The sequence below is a fragment of the Microtus oregoni genome, unplaced genomic scaffold (genome assembly GCF_018167655.1).
Source record: "Microtus oregoni isolate MIOR12 unplaced genomic scaffold, Mior012 000016F_ref0000370, whole genome shotgun sequence".
Lineage (NCBI taxonomy): Eukaryota > Metazoa > Chordata > Mammalia > Rodentia > Cricetidae > Microtus > Microtus oregoni.
In genome coordinates, this window is record NW_024543075.1 from 14518364 (window position 1) to 14540601 (window position 22238).

At 43.4% G+C, this 22238-nt stretch overlaps 1 protein-coding gene across 4 annotated transcripts in view; it reads left to right on the forward strand.

The window, feature by feature from the left end:
* The first annotated feature begins 11774 nt into the window (after nt 1-11774).
* Nucleotides 11775-22238, forward strand: part of Ate1 (arginyltransferase 1) — a 115570-nt gene continuing 105106 nt past the window's right edge. For 2 of the 4 annotated variants that reach the window (XM_041666458.1, XM_041666457.1), the window contains exons 1-3: nt 12665-12827; nt 16558-16621; nt 19100-19162. In XM_041666458.1, the coding sequence (XP_041522392.1) occupies nt 12722-12827; nt 16558-16621; nt 19100-19162 (233 nt within the window). In that variant the 5' untranslated portion in view covers nt 12665-12721. Of the gene's footprint in view, nt 12310-12664; nt 12828-16557; nt 16622-19099; nt 19163-22238 lie in introns of those variants that run through there. The other 2 variants (XM_041666461.1, XM_041666460.1) reach the window with 2 other exon arrangements.

Genomic DNA, 22238 nt, shown 5'->3' on the forward strand with positions numbered 1-22238 from the left:
TTTTCTATGACCTTATTGTACTAATTACTATAAATTATGCCAATTAGAAAGAAATACAATAATCAAGGAAATAACTTAAGCTTTTTTTTCCTTGCTAGTTGACTTTTCAAAAACGGTGGCACACTCAAGAGCTCTCTTTGGCATGGTTTTTGCACTTTATCCACTTTCGACTTTTCCATCAGAATAGTCACCTCGATAAGTTTTTCCTTGGAAGGCTGGATGATGGGGTATGCTGTGACCTTTTCAAGCTCTTTCTCTTCCTCCTCCTTCACTTGGGGTTTTAAGAGTGGACGGATGCGGCTGATGAATTTTTGAGTCTTTCTTTGCTCGTTCTTCTGCTCTGTGAGTTCCCTTGCCTGCATCATGCGGTCTTTATGTCGCTTCATCTGTTCCTTTGCCCATGCAACTTTGGGCTTTTTGGGTATAGTTTTATGTGTTTTCTGGATAGTTTTATTCTTTTCATCTTCTGGTATTAGTGGTTTTGGGGAAAGGGTTTCACTTGGAATTCTCTGAGGTAGTAGTCTGTATTTGTTGTCCCTGAGGCCTCTTGCCCGTTCGGCTCTCTTTATGTGTTTTTCTATATGATTCATTTCCCTCTTAGACACTAGATAATCCCATTTTTTAGTGTTGTCTGGTATTTTGCTTCTTGACTTCTTCTCTTCCTCTGGGTTAATGACCCATTCTGAATCTGGTATATAATTCCATGCCTCTTTGATCATTTCCTTATGTTGCTGATAGTAGTAGGAATCTGCCTTAGCAAACCGGAAGTCAAAAGACCTGGTCTTAAGTTTATCAACTGTTTCACTCTCCTGTTGGAACTCCTGGACTAACAGTTTTCTCACTCGTGAAGAATGGGTGCCACCTAAACTCTTGTCAGAGGGAGCAATCAGAACTTTTAAGTTGGATGTCCTTTATTCTAGTTCCATAGTAGAGCCCTCAGTGGGCTATTAACCCTGTCTGGCACACCTATACCACACCCAGTTTAGATCTAAGATTCTCCCCCTTTAAGCCTCCTACACTCCTCCCCCAGACCATGATCTGTCCTAGGACTCCCTTGAGAAAATGGAAGCACCCAATAGACACCCCCCACCATCACCACCAGAGCCACCACCCATCTATCCCAGACTCTACCTTCCTGCTTTTATCTTATCAAAACCTAATTCTTCACCTGTGCTTGTTGAACTTCAAGGATTTCACTTCTCTATCATCAAAGCTGCCTGCCGGTTCACTTAAATAGGCATAAAGTACACCTCAGCACAAATGATCTTCAAACAAAAGAGACTCTTCCTTACTTCAGGTCCATGGCTTTTACGCCTCTGCAATCTCATTTGCTGAATACCCCTAGGATTCTCCCCCCCCCCACGCACACACCGTATGGCTACCCTTATATCTGCCATACTAGTCTGTCCTTAAGATACAGAGTGCTCATACTGAGCCCTTCTTATATGGATGCTCATTCAACAGGGTCCTCTTCCTTGGGTTGGTCCATCACTGATGTAGGCTGAACAGGATCTATAAGCCACAGTGATGATGGGCATCAAAGAACCTCCATATGGAGTACTTCCCTGCTCTCACCTCTCAACTTCAGTCCTGGTTTAATTCATTTATTTACTGTTTTTCTTTTCCAAAACAGGGTAGCCCTGGCTGTCCTTGAATAAGGCTGGCCTTAGCTCAAATATCCACTTGCCTCTGCCTCCCAAGTGCTGGGATTAAAGGTGTGCACCACCACTGCCTGGGAGACTTGGTTTACTTGATATCTCTGCTTGCTTCTTTCTCCAGTTTTTACCTTTTCAGTCCTATCACTTCCAGCTTTAGTCATGTTTTCCTTTAATTCTCTTGTCTCTACCACAAGGTGTTCGCCCAGTTATCTCCGTCTACACTGTTGTCCTGTCTTCCCAAGCCCGTCAAACTAATCACTGTAGGCAGAGTTACCTTTGTATTACATAAATCTGAGCATGCCATTTCATAAACCTTCCTGCATAAACCTTGGGAAGGAAGCTCCTACATTTAGGAGAGAATCTCACATTCCAGTATAGTGTGCACAGCCTCTTATTAATCCTCAAACCATGTTTTCCGTTCACTGTATATTCACTAAGCTTCAGCCACACTGAATTCTGTTCCCTAAGACAGTATTCTCTGTCCCATGTGAATACACCTCCCAAATACACATCAGTAACTCTGATAAACATTTTTACAGACTTTAAAATCTTGGCTGGCATACCACTTCCTTCAGCCTTCTCAGAGAAAACCCAGTCCTTTAGTGACATCACAGTTTGTGGGAACTATTTCTGTGTTGTCTCTTACTTGAACAAGTACTGTGAGTACAAGTAGCTGTCTGTTCAATGCTGTCCAGCCAGCACTGCTGAGAACCAAATTCAGAACTAAGCACGGGTCAGGACATTCTCCCCTAAAATGCTGGGGCCCTCTTACCTCCAATAAACTTTATGACCTTATTACAGAATCCAAAGTTCATGGCAAATGCATTTCCTCACCTTAATTTTCTTTTCTAGTGGGGAATAGGAACCTACTGCAATCCGAGGGTCTTGAGAACTCCTAGCCCAGGCCAATCTAGGAGAGAAGAGAAATTACACTGGGACCGGAGAAGGATGTCAGGGAACGAGCTCTGGAATGAACTGCAGAAGGGAGTTGATTGGGGACCTGCTTTTCATAGGTAGCAGAAGGCCCTTCTCTCTGCCAACAGGTGGAACTCTGTGTATGTTTAGCTTCTGTCTTCACCAAAATGAAGGCATGTTTGTACTTTTGATTAAAGTCTACACAAGGAGCCATATTTTGTTGGGGGTTGTAACTGTCAGAAACAACCTTAACGCTGGAAAGACTGAGTTGCTGTTGCTGTTTCAATTACCACAAAGCACTGTACATATATTAAGTGGAAAAAATGTTTTGATATGAAAAATTTCAAATATAACTTTATTTTAATTGAAGCTGTATGTAAATATATAATAGATTTCCCACAATAGTTACCTAACTATAATATTTCGTGATTCTTACCATTTAAAAATAAATTATTTATTTTGGTTGTGAATCTTGCCTTTAATGGCTGAGCCATCTCTCTAGCCCATCTTTCTCTCTGCCTGCCTCCCTCCCTTTCTGCTCTCTTTCTCTCTCTCTCTCTCTCTCTCTCTCTCTCTCTTTCTGTCCCTCCCTCCCTTTTTTCCCTCCCCCCCCCCCCCCCCCCCCCCGTTCCTTCAGACAGGTTTGTAAAGAAATGGCTCCTTTAGAGGCAACTTTCTGGCTTAGTCCTAGTGGCAAACACAGGCACGGGCAGCTCTTTTAAGAGGCCTTGCTACTCAACACTTGAATGGGGTTCATGAGCAATGGGTGGTTTGCTACTTGGTGGCAGTGTGAACCCAACAACTTCTGCTAGCTTGGCGGTAAACATGGCTCCCGTGGTTGATACCTCCATAAGGCTAAGCAAGGTGGGAGGAGCCAGGCCAACCACCACGTGCACCGCCATACACTAAGTTGAGCAGTGCCAGTGACTAACATACCAGTTTAACATTCATTCGTCTCATGCCATCCAAAACCAACACGGATGCTCAGTAAAGATAGATCCCTCTAACTGGGTTACAGTGTGATTAAAAATGTACACAGGCTTGGGAGAGAAAAGAGAAATGGTGTAGACAGTCACAGAAAAAAATAGTTTAAAAATAACAAAGTGTTTAAAGAAAGAATAAAGTAATATAACTTAAAAAAGCCACATAAGGGCTGGAGAGATGGCTCAGAGGTTAAGAGCGTTGCCTGCTCTTCCAAAGGTCCTGAGTTCAATTCCCGGAAACCACATGGTGGCTCACAACCATCTGTAATGGAGTCTTCTGGCTTGCAGGCATACACACAAAGAGAATATTGTATACATAATAAATAATAAAATATTTGGAAAAAAAAGTTTAAAAAAAAGCCACATAAAGATGGAAAATATATGGGGAGTCTGAATCCTGTATGTTCTTGTGTTGTCTTAGGATTTTCTGTTTGCTGATAAAGGAACAATAGCTGCTAAGATACAATGGACTATGAAAACTGTTGGATTAAATCAGTTTATTTCTTTTAAAAATATCTTGACTTCAAAGTGGAAGTCAAATGTGGGTTGCTTTGGGGGAACGTTTATGCTTTTATTTCCACAGAAAACAAAAGACTATGTATTCATTCAAGGTTAAAGATGATCAGGCTTGATCAAGGAAGTTTCCCCCACTGAAAATCCTGACTACAGACATAAAGATATAGAAGAACTACAAGATATGTGATGTATATTTTACCTGCTCAAACAAAATGAAAATCATTTTTGGCTAACTTGTGTACAACACACAGTCTATACCTGTATTAATGCAGACATGTATGTTACCTGTAAAAGTTTATCTATTTTCAGAACAAGGGGACCAGGTACCAGTGAAAATGAATGGCCCAGGTGATTCAGCATCTTGAAATACTTCTGTTACAGTTTCCTCAGAATCCAAAACAGCTTCAAGGCTGCTGGCTGATATGGTCCAGCCTCACAGCCTTCTCCAACCAAGACTTAGTCATTATCCTGATTTTCTCAAGGTTCCCCCAAAGATGCCGGCACCCCCAAACAACAGGAAGCAATCTAGAAAAAACTATGTCCACATTCCCAAAAGATGGATTATGGATGTTTGTTATCATTTAAGGGGGTTGGTTTCAAGTTGTTATTGGTCATAGGAAAAAAAAAACTAGACAAAGAGGTTAAATTCAAAGATCTCTTTCTAAAGGAAAAAAAGGGGGATATGCTATAGGAATGACAGGAAAAGGTAGATTATTGAATCTAATCCAAAAAGGAGCTATTAATTTATTTTACACTGGTATGGATTTTGATTTATTGATACACATTTAAAATTAATTTTGTTATACTATATGTTTCTACTCTTATTTGGGGTATTATGCGCAGATAGATAGTCATTTATAATAGTCAAACTTAATAGTCATGTTAGGTATGTTTTCAAGGTCATACACAGATATGGCAGTGAGACATATCTGCTTCTGACAGCACCTTCAAAAAAAAAAGATGATGGCATCAAAGAACCTCCATATGAGTTTAATTTCTTTATGGCAAAAGCTAGCCATTTGGGCAAAGAAACCGCCCTTGCCTCAAGTGCTGATAGTAAACTGTCAAAACTGGACCAGCAGGATGCAAAAGAAGTGACTGCCAAATTTTGCTATGACAAAATTCTCTGCTTCTCAGAAATGTCTGTGAGATATACTAGGCCTGTTGGCCAAAGTTGGATGCCTCAATGTTATAGAAGAACTTTGGGTGACTGTCCCAGTCATTAGGTAACATTACACCCTTCTGGGATCTTTTGAGGGAATTAGAGACTAAATAAAGTTTTCCTTAATTATGATAAAAAGCAAATTAGGTATAAAACTTTAGACTCACAAAGATAGATAATAGAGTGTTTTCTCTAATTTTGTCATATACAAACAGACTGGATAGTGTAACTAATTCTTACTTGAGAATTGTTTTTGTTATATATAATTTTACTGTGTTAAAGTTAAAACCTTCCTTTTTATTTAGACAAAAAGGGGGAAATTGGCCAATAGCTAGGCAGGGTTTTCAGGGCAGAGAGAATTCTGGGAAGAAGGGCAGAGTCTGAAGAGTCACGAGCCAGACACAGAAGAAACAACATGGAAAAGATGATTCGAAATGGGTTAATTTAACTTGTAAGAGCTGCCTGGAGACAAGCCTAAGCTATCAGTCAGCTTTTTATTAACAATGAGAGGAACGTATTTTCATAGTGTACAGAAGGGGTATTCCACAGCACAGGTTCTCACTAGGTAGTCCTGTAACTCAGAGAGCTGCCTACTTCTGCCTCTACTATGCCTATTAATTTTTAAATAGATTATAAAACAATTGGAAGACAAATTTTAAAACTTAATGAAGGAAAATATAGCAGGAAAAATTGTTCTTTAGGATGGAGTAAAGTCACACTAACCTGATGGGTAAGCAAATTAGTGCTATGTTTGTCAATTTACACATAAATACTGTTGTTTATTAGAGACAGAAAGTTTTTTTTAATTAATTTATTTATTTATGTATACAATATTCTGTCTGTATGCCTGAAGGCCAGAAGAGGCACCAGACCTCTTTACAGATGGTTGTGAGCCACCATGTGGTTGCTGGGAATTGAACTCAGGACCTTGGGAAGAGCAGGCAATGCTCTTAACCACTGAGCCATCTCTCCAGCCCCGACAGAAAGTTTTTATAACAGAATTGTACAAAACCTTCGTATCTGTCTTTAATTTCATTTCCACTACTTCTTTCAGAGTTTGTTTCCATAGCAACATTCCTTGAATTTACACTAGGTATTGTTATAGAAGCCTACATGGAGTTATTTAATCTTCCAAACAATCTTAAGAGATTAGTATTCATTATTCACTGCATGTGGCAAGGAGAATGGAAGCCATGAAAGTTGGTGACTCCTTAGTGGTCCTCGTGTTAGTTTCTTAGGCCTGTGAGTCCCATGGGGCTCCATTTGTAACCATACATAGACATATATTCTTTTGCCTATATCCCAAATGGAGGAAACACTTACTGTTCCTCTGCGCTCATACCGAACCACTCTGAGTCTGTCACCATGGGTGGCTGTGAGGTGACAGCCCTCAGTGCTTCTCCGTTCTGCTGTAGGAGTCTTGTACTGCATGTTCTCCACGAAGCCCTTGTGTTCCCTTGTGCTGACTCTGTGGTTTGGTGCGCTTTCTCTGCAGCGTTCTTGGCTTCAGCCATTGCCCTGCTCTTTGCTAGCTTCATGAACAGCATCTTTGCTCTCCACCTCGCCTCTTACCCTCTTGTCCCCCGAGCTCTTAATTTCTCATTCTCTAGTCTACAAAGAACTGCTTTCTAGCCACTGACTTTCTGCCCTCAGTTCAGATTTTCAGCTGCCCCCTGTTGATCATGGAGGATGCCTTGGGTTGATTTCTAAGGCAACGCAAAGCAATCACAGGTTTCTGTGTCATCACTAACCCAGAAGGAGCCCACTATGAGGTGGTGTATGACAGTATAGTCTGTAGGCAGGAAATGGACCATCCTTTGGGTGAGCTGGTCAGCAACCAGAAGGAACCATTCCTTAAGACAGGGACTCAACTACAGAATATGTGGTCAAAACCAGTCTCTAATAGCACTGAAGGCATCTTTTCACTTTTTGTGCTTTAGAACATAAACCGTACACACTCCATGTGAATGGATCATACCTATCTGTGCTGTTGAAGGCTAGATATGTACGCTGATTGTGCAGTCATGTGGTCTCTTTAGCAGTTATATTACTCAGCTAAATACTGCTTTGATAGTTTGATAGAGTTTTTTTTTTGTTTTAGTTTTATTTTTTGGTTTTTTAAAGATAGGGTTTCTCTGTAGCTTTGGTGCCTGTCCTGGAACTAGCTCTTGTAGACCAGGCTGGCCCTGAACTCACAGAGATCCGCCTGCCTCTGCCTCCCCCGTGTTGGCACTAAAGGTGTGCACCACCACCCCCTGGCTCACAGTATTTAATTTATACTCATAACTGACCAGCTATGAAACCTTGAGAACAATGTATTCACTCTGCTCTCATTGGACGGATAATTTATAGGTGTCAATTAAGTCCAATTGATTGATTATAACATTCAATCCGAGTACATCTTTACTGATTTTCTTCTACCTATTCTCTTCTGGATCTGTCAGCCACTGAGAGGCAAATACATCTCCCACAGAAAAGTGGATTCACGTGTTTCTCCTTGCAGTTCTGTCAGTATATACTTCATGTACTTGGGCATTCCTTTGTTGTGTGCACACACGTTTAAGACTGTTATGCCTTCTTGAAGAATTGGTTATTTTATCATTCTGTAATATTTCTCTTTATCCCTAATTTGTATTACTATTGAGCTTGGTCTATGAAACTGATTTGGTTTAAAGTTTCTCAGAGCAAGATGTTTTTACTCATCGTTTCTATCCACCTATTTTTGTTCGGAGTGAGTCACCTGTGGAGAACATTTGTTATTATTTTGACAAGGTCTCACTATGTAGACCAGACAGGCCTCTTAGCTTGATTTCCTCCTGCTTCCACTTTCCAACGGATGGGATTCCTCGTATGTATCACACCCAGTACTGGGTTTATTTTTGGCGGGGGTGAGTAGTATATCCAGAATCGAATTTAGAGCCTCTTGTACCCTAGATAAGAACTGTCATGAAGCTGTGTCTGCTCAGGGACAGTTTATTTTTTCAATTGGTGTACTGAGGTCACTGACATCTAAAGTAATTATTGGTTGGATTGGTGTCATATTTATTTGTTTTCTATAAGCTTTTTTATTTTTTTAAAGCTAGTTTTTTTCTTATGTAGCACTGACAGGCTTTGACCTCTCAGTGTGGGTCAGGCAGGCCTTGAGCTCACAAACAATGTCTGGACTTCCTGACTACTGGGATTAAAGGCATAAGCCACCATAGAAATATATGTTTATCATCTTTCTTTTCCTGCATTTTTAAGTTTTATTTTATTACTTAATAATTTCATTTTCTTCTTAGCATATCGACTACACTTATTTTTTTAAATAGTTACCCTTGAATTTATAGTATATGTCTACAATTAATACAAGTTCTCTTTCCAATTCAATATACTACTTTGCAGGTTATACAGTACCTCATGATGGAGAATCTGCAGTTCCTGTCTCTCATCCCCATAACCCTACTGCCATTCATTTCCAAAGCTGTAATTATCAGATTACTTATCCATAAACTATAATTACTGAATACAAGTTGCTATTATTTCAAATCAGCCATTGTGTCTGAGCAATTAAGATTTAAAAACAAATTATTTTACATCCATTTTTCTTTGTCTAGGGTTTTTTCTTTCTTTAGAACATCTGAATTACTTGTTTTCCTTTTCCTGAAGAATTTACATTTGATGCAAAACAGGCAGACTAGAAACACACTTCTTTATGGGAAAGTCTCGATTTTTCTTCCAGTTTTGAAGGGTAAATTCTCTGGACAGAATTCTAGGTTTTGTTTTTCTTAGAATACTTAGAATATGTCATTCTTGTTTCCATGGTTTTTGAAGAGAATTTAGATATATAGGATATAGTTTTCTTTTTTCACTTTCTCTCTGTATTATTCCATTATTTTCAGGGATTTTCTGCAGTTTGAGTATGAAAAACCTCTGGGTTGCTTTGAAAACAAATATTTTATGTGTGCTTGTGTACACAAGAGGGTACATTTTTTTTAACCACTGTGCAAGTGTGGAGACCAGGGGATTACTAGTGGGAGTCAGTTCTCTCCTTCTACCATGTGTGTCCAGGGATGGATCTGTGGAAGATGAGACTTTGCAGTAAATGCCTGCCCCTTCTGAGTCATCTCACCAACCCTATGTGTAGCTTTTTGTTTGGCATTTCCCTGCTTGGTATTTGATAACTCTCTTTGGAAAATTCAGGTTTAAATAAAACTAAAAATTTTGTTCCTCAGTGATATAAGCTCTATTTTAGGTGGTCAGTAGCCTCATGTAGCTAGTTAGTACATGCCAGCCTGAAGAGCCAGGTCTTGACAAGATGGAGTTCAGTCTAGGTCTCCTGCGAGTGGTGCACCGAGGAAAGCGTCTTCCAGGAGTCTACTGCTACCAGCCCTCTTCCCTTTCCCACCTTGTTGAGTCCACTTCCCCTGGAGAATGCTTTCCTTCTCCACCCTCAAGTTAGCTGTTTCTGTCTCTGGCTTCCCTTAGGTCGCTTCTACTCACAGAATCATCTAGGGGTCAAGGAGAATGCTTCACTTATGTCCCTTTAATTGCACTGTGGGCCTGCTACTACCATGCAAAAATCCTTCACTGTATCTGCGCAGCGCTTCACAGACCAGATGCCACACCTGTGTGCTGAGCTACTGAAACTGAGAGGCGCAACTTGACTGCTGTGTCCTGTCAAGAAAGAAAGTTAAAAGCAAAGACAACTCTTCCTTACTCCTTTAATAGAGGGAACAAATTGAGCTTTGCTTTTCCCTCCCCTCATTTGGGCCTAGAATAGAAAACAACAACGAAACTGCCTTTGGCTTTTTAGCAAAATATAGCCATCCAGAAACCACTGATTCACACAGGTCTACCTTAGGACCTATTGGGTTTTTTTTTTTTTTGCTTTTTTTTGTTTTGTTTTGTTTTTCTTGATAGCATCTCATTGTGTAACCCTGACTGGCTGGAATTCCTTATGTAGATCAGGCCTCAAATTCAAAACAATCCATCCTGCCTCTGTCTCCTCACTGCTAAGATTAAAGGCATTCACTCTATATGGGGCTTACTGGTTTCTTTTCATTACTGTTACCCCTCTTGTGTGCCCCTTACTAGTTGTATACATTCAGCGAGTTATTCAGCCTCTCTGGCTGCTGTCATTCATCTGGTGATATTGCTGTAATCAAGGTGAATTAACATACACGCCCAGGATTTTGGACATTCTCATTATTATTGCTCAAGGTTGGAATATTCTAGAGCACACTGGCTAAGGCTGAGGCGAAGTGACAGAAGAGTTTAGTAGTTTCCTCTTATCTGCTGTTATATCTATATTTTCATTAACTCAAGACTCCCAGTAGGTATTGGGAACTGTAGATGACAGTAGTTGAAGGGACTCTACCAGCTCGAGCTTGGCAAACATGGCTTTGGCAGGCCTTGCCCTTCTCCCTGGCTCCATCTGCCTTGCTAAAAACTGTTAGATCACACTCCTAAAACTACTCCCTGCCGTCTATTCCCTGTTTGCCCACCCCCTCCTCTTGAGGCTGACTGCTCAGATCCAGCTGTCAAAAGTATTGAAGTCCACTATTTAAAAGTCCTGTCTTGGCTCACCTAATTAACGCGTCCAATTAAAATTAAACACCTCACCCTAATTTCCCCTTTTACCATTATAAACTACCATTTTCCTATAGGCTATGTTTGTCTCCTCTCCATCCAGAGGCAGTTCTTTGTCATGTCCCAGGCCCTCCCCTCGGACAAATAACCCCCCCTTCCTTAAGTCACCAGGTCATGAACTTTCAACCTTAACTAGACACACCGCCAGCACGAACAACCTTAGGTCCTAAGGTCAAAAATATTAAAATTTACTTGTTTATATATCTAATATACATTTAACTGCAGGTGCAGGGGTGCACACCTGCACAGTGGTCCCTGGGGCAGGAGTGTCCAGGGTTCTAGGCCATCTTAGGCCATCTTGAGCTCCATTAACAGTCTAAAAATAGTTTATTCACGGGCAGGAGAGATAGGGCTCAGTGGCAGAAGGCGCAGGGCTTGGCTCCCAGCAGCACTTATGGTAGCTCAGGACAGTCCGCCAGTAGGGTTTCAGCGGGCCCAATGCCTTCTGGCCTCCTCTGCCATGGGATGAAGGGGGGACATATCTCTGCTATTTGCAAACAGGACAGGCGCAAACAATTTTTCAGAGATGTTTCATGATTTTATTTTCTCGACACTGCACAAAGGTATTATTAACGTTATGGTTGCCTAAAGGTATTATTAACGTTATAGTTGCCTATGGAAATTACGGTGCCACGGACTAAAAAAACTGTTGCATCCAGAGGGAAAGGCTCAGGCGCATTCCCTTGGCAGATGTTATCACGCTCTCATTCCCTAAAACATGCTCTTTAAAACTGGTCGCAAATTGGAGACCCATGGGATAAGTTCAGCCTATATAAGTGTTTGGCTTTTTATAGAGTTAGACTCCCTTTCTCAGTGATATTTAAAGATTTTGCGCATAAACCACCACCTGGGTTTCTACCTTCCCTCTAAAAAACAGGTGGCACTTCATCATTAGCCAATTAGCTCCCTCGCTGCCCGGGATGTTGCCCTCTTCTACTTCTACCATTTAAGCCAGCTCGTTTGGAAAAGACTCCGGCGGCTCATGACTTACAGGCGGCCTGGCGCAGCCGTCGTGAGAGGGTAACTGACTTCCAACCGGAGTCCTGCGGGAAGAGGCTGGGTCAATCACAGCCTGGAGCCTCAGTTTCCCTAGCCGTAAAGCCGGCCGGTAACTCAGCGTAAGAGATCAGGAATGTTGATTGAGCAATCAAACGGCTGGGCACGAACACGGGGCCCCGAGGCACACTCCTGCGACGGAGGCCGGCGTCCGGAGGCCCCTCCTGGCATCCGGCGGGGAGTCCCGAACCCGGCACCCGCCGCGGTCTCGGCCCTCCCGTCGGGGGCCCCCACGCCCCGCCGAGGTTGGCCCCTGCCTGGCGCAGAGAGGCGTGGCCGGCCCTCGAGCCCGCGGCGGCGGCCATGGCCTCGGTGGTGGAATACAAGGGCCTGAAGGCCGGCTACCACTGCGGCTACTGCGCGTCCAGGGAGGGCAAGACGTCGTGTGGTGAGTGTCCCGCCGTCCGGGTGGCCGTAACCGCCTCCCGACAGGCCCTCGCCATGTCCGGGCGGGTCCCTGGCGGGGGGTTAAGGCCGTTGGTCACCCGACTCCAGCTTCCCGGGCTCATTCGTCTCTGCCCAGCCTGCCCCCTCCTTCCCGGCTGGGTCTTCCCGCTTCACCCTCACCGTTGATAGCCGCCCCTCACAGAGGAGGAACGGAAATAGCGGAAGGCTGCCCTCAGTCAATATGGCGCGGGCGGCGTCAGTCACGCAGGTTGCCAGGTCTTTCCGGCCCGCGAGCTCCCGAGTGGCTTCGCGCGGTCTTCGGAGGCGCGCGCGCTGCATTGTGGGGTGGTGGAGGCGGCGACGGCGGCGGCTGCGGCGGGCTGGGTGGCGCTGAACCGGCGGGGGCCGTAGCGATGGCTTCCTGGAGCGCGCCTACTTTCAGCCTCGTAGAGTATTTTGAGAGCCAGACCGTGTTCCAGTGCGGCTATTGCAAGAATGTGGCGTGCAGTGTCTCCAACGGTGAGCGAGCCGGGCCGGCGGGCGTGGGAAGCCGGCAGCCGCGGCTTTGGGGTGGGGTGGGGGGTCTGGGTGGTGACGCTTGAGGAACTTGGGCGCCCACTGCCTGTGGAGCAGCGGGAAGAACCCCGGGGGTGCTCCGCCCGCCCTAGCTGCAGTCCACCAACAGCTGCTGGTCTGTGCGAGAGGGAAAGGAGGAAGGAGATTGGGGGCACCTAAGAGCTGACCGCGGTGGGTGCTGGACAGCCGGGGACCCCCGCTGCCGGTGTGGAGGGGCGTGTGCGTGAACACCTGCGCACTGTCAACCTTGAATAAGAGTGTCTGGGAGAACATCCTAGAAAACAGGGTCTCTAGACTGATTGTCCCCATCTGCTTGGTATTCTTTTATCTGGGGTTCGTACCATGCCATTCTGTCAACCCACCTCTAGGACCACAACAAAATCAACACACGGTATTCTGTGTTCTGTCAGGATTCAGGTTTCCTTCCTTCCCTGTTTCCTCTCCCTCCTTCCCTTCGTTTTTCGAGACAGGGTTTCTCTGTGTAGCCCTGGCTGTCCTGGAACTCACTCTGTAGACCAGGCTGGCATCTGCCTCTCAAGTGCTGGGATTAAAGGCATGAGCCACCACCGCTTGGCTAGGATTCAGATATCTTAAGATTTGTTTGTTAACTGAACATCGTACTGTCTGATGTGTCATTGACAAATCCAACAGGTGGGAAACAAGATAACTGTGAAAATATAAATTTAGGTTAGACGTTTGTGCAGTTTCAAAGATTGTTAGTGATTTGGCCGAGTATGATTGTACTGGTTTACAGATTTTCATTAAATGTGTTTGTTAGGTAGCCGGGCATGGTGGCACTTGCCTTTAGTCCTAGCACTTGGGAGGCAGAAGCAGGTGTATCTAAGGCCATCCTGGTCTACAAAGCAAGTTCCAGGACAGCCAGGGCCACACAGAAAAACCCTGTCTTGAAAAACAAACAAAAAAAGTGTTTATTAGGCGAGCTGTGGTCTTAAGTAGACAGTTACACAATCATTAAAAGTACCATTGTGAAGAACCGTTAAGTGGAAAAATGCTTACAGCATAGAGTTAAATAAAATAAACAGGATGCAGATGTTCTATTCCTCCCAGTGACAGCTGGGAGGAATAAGGCCCAAAGAGAAGTATATCAGATAGTGACAGTGGGTGCCTTTGAGTGACAGAGAATTGGATAAGAGAAAATTGCCCACTATAAATGTTTTGTGTTTAAAGATTTGTGGAAGAACAGTCGTTTCATGTAGAGAAATAACTATGAGTTTTTAATGTTTCGGTTTTAATATTCACTGTAGGGCACCCTTCTGTTGGGTGACTGATATTCTACTGCAGGTCTGAGTGGCCACAAACTCAGAGGATTCTTGTGAGCTTCAGATGATTAGCTTGTTGGTATTAGCGAGTGACTACCATTTGAAAGTTGCTGTTCGTTTGTCTTCTATTGCTGTGATGAACACCGCGACCAAATGCAGGTTGGGGAGGACAGGGTTCATTTCTTCTTCCAGTGTACAGTCCCTCATGAAGGGAGGTCAGGACAGGAAGTGGAGGCAGATGCCTCGAGGCAGGAACTTGGGGGCAGGAAGTGGAGGCAGGTACCTTGAGGCAGGAACTTGGGGGCAGGAAGTGGAGGCAGGTACCTTGAGGCAGGAACTTGGGGGCAGGAAGTGGAGGCAGGTACCTTGAGGCAGGAACTTGGGGGCAGGAACTGGAGCAAGGAAGAACTGGTTTCCTCACAATACTATTGAACTCTGACATACAGGGGATCGTGGGGAAGAGCACATACAGTGGGACGTGCCTAAAGGCAGAGCTGGCCGGTGGTGAGGGGCTAACCCTGTCAACTTCAGTATTTGGAGTTCAAATGCCTGTGAGTTTGCTTCAGAGAGGCTACAACAGAAAAATCAGACTCATTCACAGGGCTTGGGGTAAAAGAAAAAAAAAAGAGAGTGAGAAAGAAAGAAAACTAGTCCTTAGGCGATGACTTTGGCCATGTGCAGCTCTGGTCTGTACTGGTGGCTACAAAGCCACGGGCAAGCAGCTTTTTCATGAATTTGTGCCCCAGAGTTAGATGCCAGATGAAGTGCGATCCTAATTAGTCTTAATAATAAAAACCCAGAGTCAGATATTGGGATAAAGCTGAAAGACAGAGAAGTAAAGGACCAGACACAGTCACTTCTTACCTCTCTGACTCAGAGCAGAAAGGGTTGTGATCACGTCTACACCCTGCCTTAATCATTTCCTCTCTCCCCCAGCCATTCCTGTCTGCTGTCTGTACAGACCTCCAGACCTCTATGGTTAGCTAGTGGCTAGGTCCACCCGCTTATCTCCAGGCAAGTTTTATTTGTCAGCACAAATAAAATATCACAACAGTTTTATTGTTGAAGCCTGTGCTGTACATATTATGCATATCAATGATTAGAATTGTTAGTTTTGTAGAATTGTTAGTTTTGTAGAGTTGTTAGTTTTGTCAGCTTGACATATGCTAGAGTCGTCTGGGAAGAAGAAACCTCAACTGAGAAAATGCCTCCATCAGATTGGCCTGTGGGCAAGTGCGTTGTAGCATTTTCTTGATTAGTGATTGATGTAGGAGGGCCAAGCTCTCTGTGGCTGATGCCACTTCTGGGCAGGTGGTACTAGGGTTTACAAGAAAGCAGTCTAAGCAAGCTGTGGAAAGCAAGCCAGTAAGCAGAGTTCTTCCATGCTCTCTGCTTCAGTTCCTGCCTCCAGATTCCTACCTCGAGTTATCTGCCTGTAGGTTCCTGCCTTGAGGTACTGCCTCTGGTTTCCTTCCTCCAGTTCCTGCCAGACCTCCCTTCAGGAGTGTTCTAAACTGTAAGGTGAATAAACCCTTTCTGCCCCAAACTGCATTTGGTCATGGTATTTATCACAGTAACAGAAAGAAAACAAATGGCAACTCTCAAATAGATGAGACCAGTGTGTTCCTCATTGGAGATATTAATGAAAGTTTGTGTCATAATTGTCCAATCCCAATGAAAATCTAGATTTTTGTCATAGATACTATTTATTAATCTTGAATTAGATTTGAATCACTTTTGATGTATTTGATTCTTTAGTTCGAGAAGATTTTGTTGGTTTATTTTGAGACAAGGTTACTCTTATGTATCCCTGGCTAGCCAGGTCATCACCATGTAACCAAGGCTGGCCTTGAACTCAGAGAGATCTCACTGCCTCTGCCTCTTTGAGTGCTGGGTCAAAGACATTGTGCCACTACACCTGACTTGACTTTTTTTGGACAAAAGGTCTTATGTTACCCAGACTCTCTTCAAATTTATTATATAGTTGAGGCTAGTCTCTCTCTTCTCCACCTGCCTTTACTCACTAAGTTCTGGGATTACAGGTTTGTGTCACTACTCTTATCTTAGAATAATATATCTTATTTTCATTTGTGTTGTCTGTATTATGTTCAGAATGAAGTACGTATAAACTTTATTATTCCAGTATGAATGTTTTAGAATTTTAGTCTAAATTTGCCACTTTCATTTTTATTAATTTTTTACATAGGGCCTGGCTGGCTTGGAATGCACAGAGATCCCTCTGCCTCTGGAGTACTGGAATTAAAGGTGTGCATTAGCGCACACCTGGCCTAATTTACCTTTTTTTTTTTTTTTTTTTGAGCACTTAGAATTTTAAAAAGAAGACAATAGGACAATGCAGAGTTCTGGAATTAACGTGTTACTTACTTTTTCAGGCATGTGGGCACACTCTTTGACAGTACAGGATTATCAGGATCTCATAGACCGAGGATGGAGAAGGTAAAGCTCTTTAGCACAGATTCTTTTTGCTATTGTTCAGTTGTGTCTTTTAACTGCACAATGAAATCACCTTCAGAATACCTGAGGTTGTAAGAAAGTTTAAGAAAATGTTTATTATATATTTTTTGTGTACTTTGTTCTCAGAAATTTATTTGGAAAGGTAAAAATGATGCATAAAGCCAAATACATTATAACCAACCTTGTGTGCTTATTAGTAACCTTTGACAGTTACTGGAATTGTTCTAGTCTTTCACTAATTCTCTATGCTGTCTGTCCTCTGCAAAATATTTGACAGCAAATTACATGCTAATTATTGTAGAAAGCATATTGGTAAAGCTAAGGTAAGGAGAAATGGTTTTCCTTTTAACTTATCTACCATACCTTTATCATCTTACAAAATTAATACTAATTTTTCTGCTGAGTGTGGTATGTCATGCCTGTAATTCCAGCACTGGGAAGCAGAGGTAGGTGAATATCTGTAAGTTTGCGACTAGCCTGGTCTACGTAGTGAGCTCTAGGCCAGCCAGGGCTACATGGTGAGACCCTGTTTCAAAGAAATAAAACCAAAACCAAAAATTAATATAATTTTTTGATGGTACTTGGCACTCATTTAAAAAATTGTTTTCAACAGATCTTATTACTTTGTGTGTATGTGTGTGTGTGTGTGTGTGTGTGTGTGAGAGAGAGAGAGAGAGAGAGAGAGAGAGAGAGAGAGAGAATATGCAAAAGCTCGTGAGCTTGTGCGTGGTTGGCAGCAAGAGCCTTTACCTGATGACCTGTTTTGCTGGCTTCTTCCTAAGTTTTGATTGTTTTCTGTTTCTGTGTGTTGTATGGGTGTATCTGTGTAGAGGCTGGACTGAGACATTCCCCTTGATTGCTCATCACCTTATATACTGTAGCAGGGTCTCTCTTTAACTCCAGAGTTAGTGCCATTTTGACTAGTTGGGCTAGCCAGCCTTGTTCCAGGGATTCCCTGTCTGTGCTTCCTGCAAGCCAAGTATTATAGATAGCTGCCTGGTTTGGGGGATCTGTACTCCAACCTTATGCTCACACAGCTAGGGCTTTTATTACTGAGCCATCTTTCCTAGATTGCCTTTTAAAAAAATTCATTTTTTTAAAACATTTACTTGTGTTTGGGTATTGGCTTCTGTGTGCTGCAGTGTCTATGGAGGTCAGAGGACAAGCTGTGGGAGGTTGATCTTTCCTTCTGTGTGGGCTCTGGGGAGCAGAGTAGGTCTTCAGTCTAGGCAGCAAATGCCTTCGTCCACAAAGCTATCTCGCTGACCCAAGATTGACACACACATGCACACAGATACACGTTCACACACATATACACACATGCAGTTGATCAATTGATTCTGTAATTGTTCATACGTTGTGTTTTCTTGGTAGTTTTTGTTGTTTTTTGAGATAGTCTTTGCTATGTACCCCTGACTGGTCTGGAACTCTTTATGTAGGTCTGGGTCTGCTTCTTGAGTACTGGTGTTAAAGGTGACGGGATAACTATTTCTAAGTAACTTTTAGGAAAGTTTCTTATGTAAATGTAAGCAACATGAAGCATTAAGTACTAAATGCCAGTATTTTCTAAAGCGGAAATTGAGCATGCCAATTAAAATGTTAACACCTATTAAATTTAATGAGTCTCAAAATGAAGATGCAAGTCAGATGTATGGTTTTAGATGATGTCATAAGGATCCCCGTTACAGGGGTTTTATATGAGAGCAATGTGAGGAAATTGTTTTAGAAAGGTTCATTTATAAGTCAAAGAGGTATTTGAGAGGGCACTCCTGGAGGCAGGAAGGAGAGGACAAATGTAAGATATATTTAACAAGTAGAAATCTTTCTGGTAGGTTGTGGAGGTGAGTTTGAGACATGATGTCCTCAGTATACAATAAGGTAATATTAGTCTAAACGGACTCTCAGGTTCCTGACCTGAGAAATGAATCCGTGGTTCTACCAATAGGTCTACAGTGCCTATAAATGAGGCTTGTTAAGTGGTACTTTAAGCTCGTATGTGTGTGACCGTGAGGAAAGTCCGTCTGTCCAACAACATCATGGGCATTTTTTTAATGTTAAAAAGAATTTTATTGTTTTTAAAATTATGTGTATGCATATGTGCCTGTATGGTGCCATGTACATGAGTACTGGGGCTTCTGGAGCTGAAGGAATGGGGTTTTGAGTGCTGGGAACTGAACTCAGGTCCCCAGGAAAAGCAGTGCATGCCCATAGCCACTGAGCCAATGCTCCAGCCTCGTCACACACAGGTTTATCACTGTCTCTCGTGCTGATATAGTAGCAGATGGAGACACTGAAGGAGTGGAAGGTACTGATGAGAATGTGGTGCATCTGTTGAGGTTTAGGAAAGGAAAAGTTGGTTTTTTATGCTATTGATTAGATTTTACCCTTAGAGTTTTTCTAATCTATTTTGGTACATGTGAAAGTATATAAGAAACTAACAAACTGTTTTTATAATTTTAGAAGTGGGAAATATCTGTATAAACCTGTCATGAATAAAACATGCTGTCCTCAGTACACAATAAGGTAAGGATCTACAGTACAAAGATTGTGTGTATTTAAAGTAGAATCTTAGGATTTTAAAATACTGTTTCTACTTTAGACAGACATTATAAGGAAAGTAAATAAAATGTCTTTTCTATGTATTGATTTGAAATCCACATATTGATAAGTGGATTCTTATATTGTTTAGTTAGTCCTGGTATAAAAATGATATGAAAGATACTTTGTTAGCTAGTGGAAATTACTTTTTTTTTTTCAAGACAGGATTTCTCTGTGTAGCCCTGGCTATCCTGGAACTGGACTAGGCTGGCCTCAGGATTTGCCTGCCTCTGCCTCCCAAGTGCTGGGTTTAAAGATGCGCACCACCACTGTCTGGCAGAGTCTAGATCTTCTCCCCACCCAAGACAGGGTCCTCTGTAACTTTAAAACTTGTTCCAGAACTCTCGTAGACTAGGCTGGCCTCAAACTTGTAGAGATCCTCCTGTCTCTGCCTCCCCAGTGTGTGCCACCACTGCCTGGCTAGCTTTTTTGTTTGTTTTGTTTTTTAATGAAAAAAGTAAACTAATTTTTTTCTTTGAAAGTAGATGTCAGTTGCACATAGCTTCTTGGTTAGGGGTGGGAGTTCATGTCCACTTTTCCTTCTGGGTGCTGGGACCCTGTTTTAGTAAGTGTTTCTATTGCTACAATGAAAGACCATGACCAAAAGCAAGCTGGGGATAACAGGGTTTATTTGGTTTATACTTACAGATCATAGTTTGTCAGTGGAGGAAGTCAGGACAGGAAATGAAGCAGTGATGGGACCCAGAGGCAGGAGCTGATGCAGAGGTCATGGAGGGGTGCTGCTTATTGGCTTGCTCCTCATGGCTTGTCCAGCCTGCTTTCTTACAGAAACCAGGACTACCAGCCCAGGGATGGTGCCACCTACAATAGGTTGACTCCTCCTCTGTAGTGAGCCGGACAGGATCGCCATTACAAGATGGCGCCGACATCCTGTCTTGTTGGAAATAAACAACTCCATATTTGGCTATGCCTTTGAGAGCTGCATGTCACCCCCTTCCCGCATGTGCGGTGGATGAGGATCCTTGAGCCTATCCCGATGCGGTCTGGTGTCAGCTGTTGGTGGCAGCCAATCACAGGGCGACCCGTGTGCCAATTCCCTATTTAAGCAGCTGCCTGAGAGCCCTTCACCCCTTCGCTTCATGCTGTCTCTCCCCTTAGCTCCCTGCCCCTTCGCTCCCTGTCCCTTCGCTTCATGCTCTCCCTGCCCTTCCCTTCCTGCCCCTCGTTTCCTGCCCCCTCCTTTCCTGCTCCCCATCAATCAAGGGCACTCCAGTAAAGCGTGTTCTGAGTAGAATCCTGATGTGGTGGTTATTCTTTCTCGCCGGTCGAGAGGTCCGCCACACTCCTCCATCAATCACTAATTAAGGCAATGCCCTACAGCTGGATCTAATGGAAGCTTTTTCTCAGTTGAGGCTCTCTCCGTTCAGACAACTCTAGCTTGTGTCAAGTTTACGTAAGACTGCCCGGCACAAGTGATGCCTTGACAGCATGACACACAAACACATTACTGTTAAGCCACAACCTTTCTTTCTTATTCATCCCAAGATTATACATTAAAATCCAAATTCTCTGTAAATACCTGAGGTCTCTCTCTCTCTCTGTCTCTCTCTCTCTCTTTTTTTTTAAGAAAAAAAGTTTAGTCTCTCAACTGTGGGCTCTTGTAAAATAAAAAAAAATAAAGTCCATTCTTTTTTTTTTTTTTTTTTGGTTTTTCAAGTCAGGGTTTCTCTGTGGCTTTGGAGCCTGTCCTGGAACTAGCTCTTGTAGACCAGGCTGGTCTCGAACTCACAGAGATCCGCCTGCCTCTGCCTCCCGAGTGCTGGGATTAAAGGCGTGCGCCACCATCGCCCGGCCTAAGTCCATTCTTGAAGAGGGAAAAACCAGTGCACAGTCACTATCTGAACCAGTCTCCAAGAGTGTAAATGACTCAGTGAGCAGTATCTGTGATTCGCTCACAGCCTTGTGGGCTCCTCTAAAGGGCTTGGGTCACTTTCCAGGGTCTGCTCTCTATAGTACACACGACCTGTCTTCTAGGCTCTGGCTGGCTCTACTCCACTGCTGCTGCTGTTCTTGGTGGTCTTCATGGTACTGGCTTCTCCAAAATGCTGGCGTCTTCTGCTGCAACTAGCCTGCACTTTCTCTAATAGCTTCTGCTAAGCTCTCTTCATGGTGCCAGGCCTCAGCTTTTCTGCATGACCCCTTCAGTCCTGGGTCTTCAGCGGACTCTGAGGCTGTTCCTTCACCCCTTCTGGCCTTTCACGGTGCCAAGCCTCAGCTGTTCTTCATGACCTTTTTGTGCCTTCAACACCAGTACCACTTGGATGACTTTACACTACCAAGTTTGGCTCAGTGTGAGGTACAACCTTGGCTGCCTCTGTAACACAGCTTGTGCATTGACTCCCACGGAACACTTCGGATTTCACCTCAGTCAGTCATCTCTAATATCTCGGCACTGCTGAGCAGCACTGGCTGACCAGCAGAGCAAAGGTTTTACTTTAGCCGTTCTGGTGTCTTGTTAATCACAGCTGATTCTTCAGCCTCAGCGAACCAGAACCACAGAATTTTTTCTCTTCCTCCCTCCTCTTTCTTTGAGACAGGGTTTCTTTGTATAGTCCTGGTTCTGGAGCTTGCTTTGTAGATCAGGCTGGCCTCAAACTCACAGAGATCTGCCTCTCTCTGCCTTCTGAGTGCTGGGACTATAGGCGTGCGATAACTCCGACTGGCAAGAACCACAGAATCTTAATTCAGAATAACAAATGGCCCTGACAGAATCTTTAAACTTCCCTCTGGAACGTCACAAGTCAGGCTTCCATCTTCTGCATTGCCTTCAACATTATTACCTTCCAGGCTCCTACAGAGCAGCTCACCAAGCATTGAACACTCAGTGACTTTCCTTGACCACAGTTCCAAAATTACATGGTCAGGCCTGTCACAGCAATACCCCCACAGACTTTGTGTGGCCTGAACCTGTGCAGGCCTGGCGGGTGCTGCCACAGTCTGTGAATTCATATGTGTATTAGTTCTGTTATATTTAGAAGAC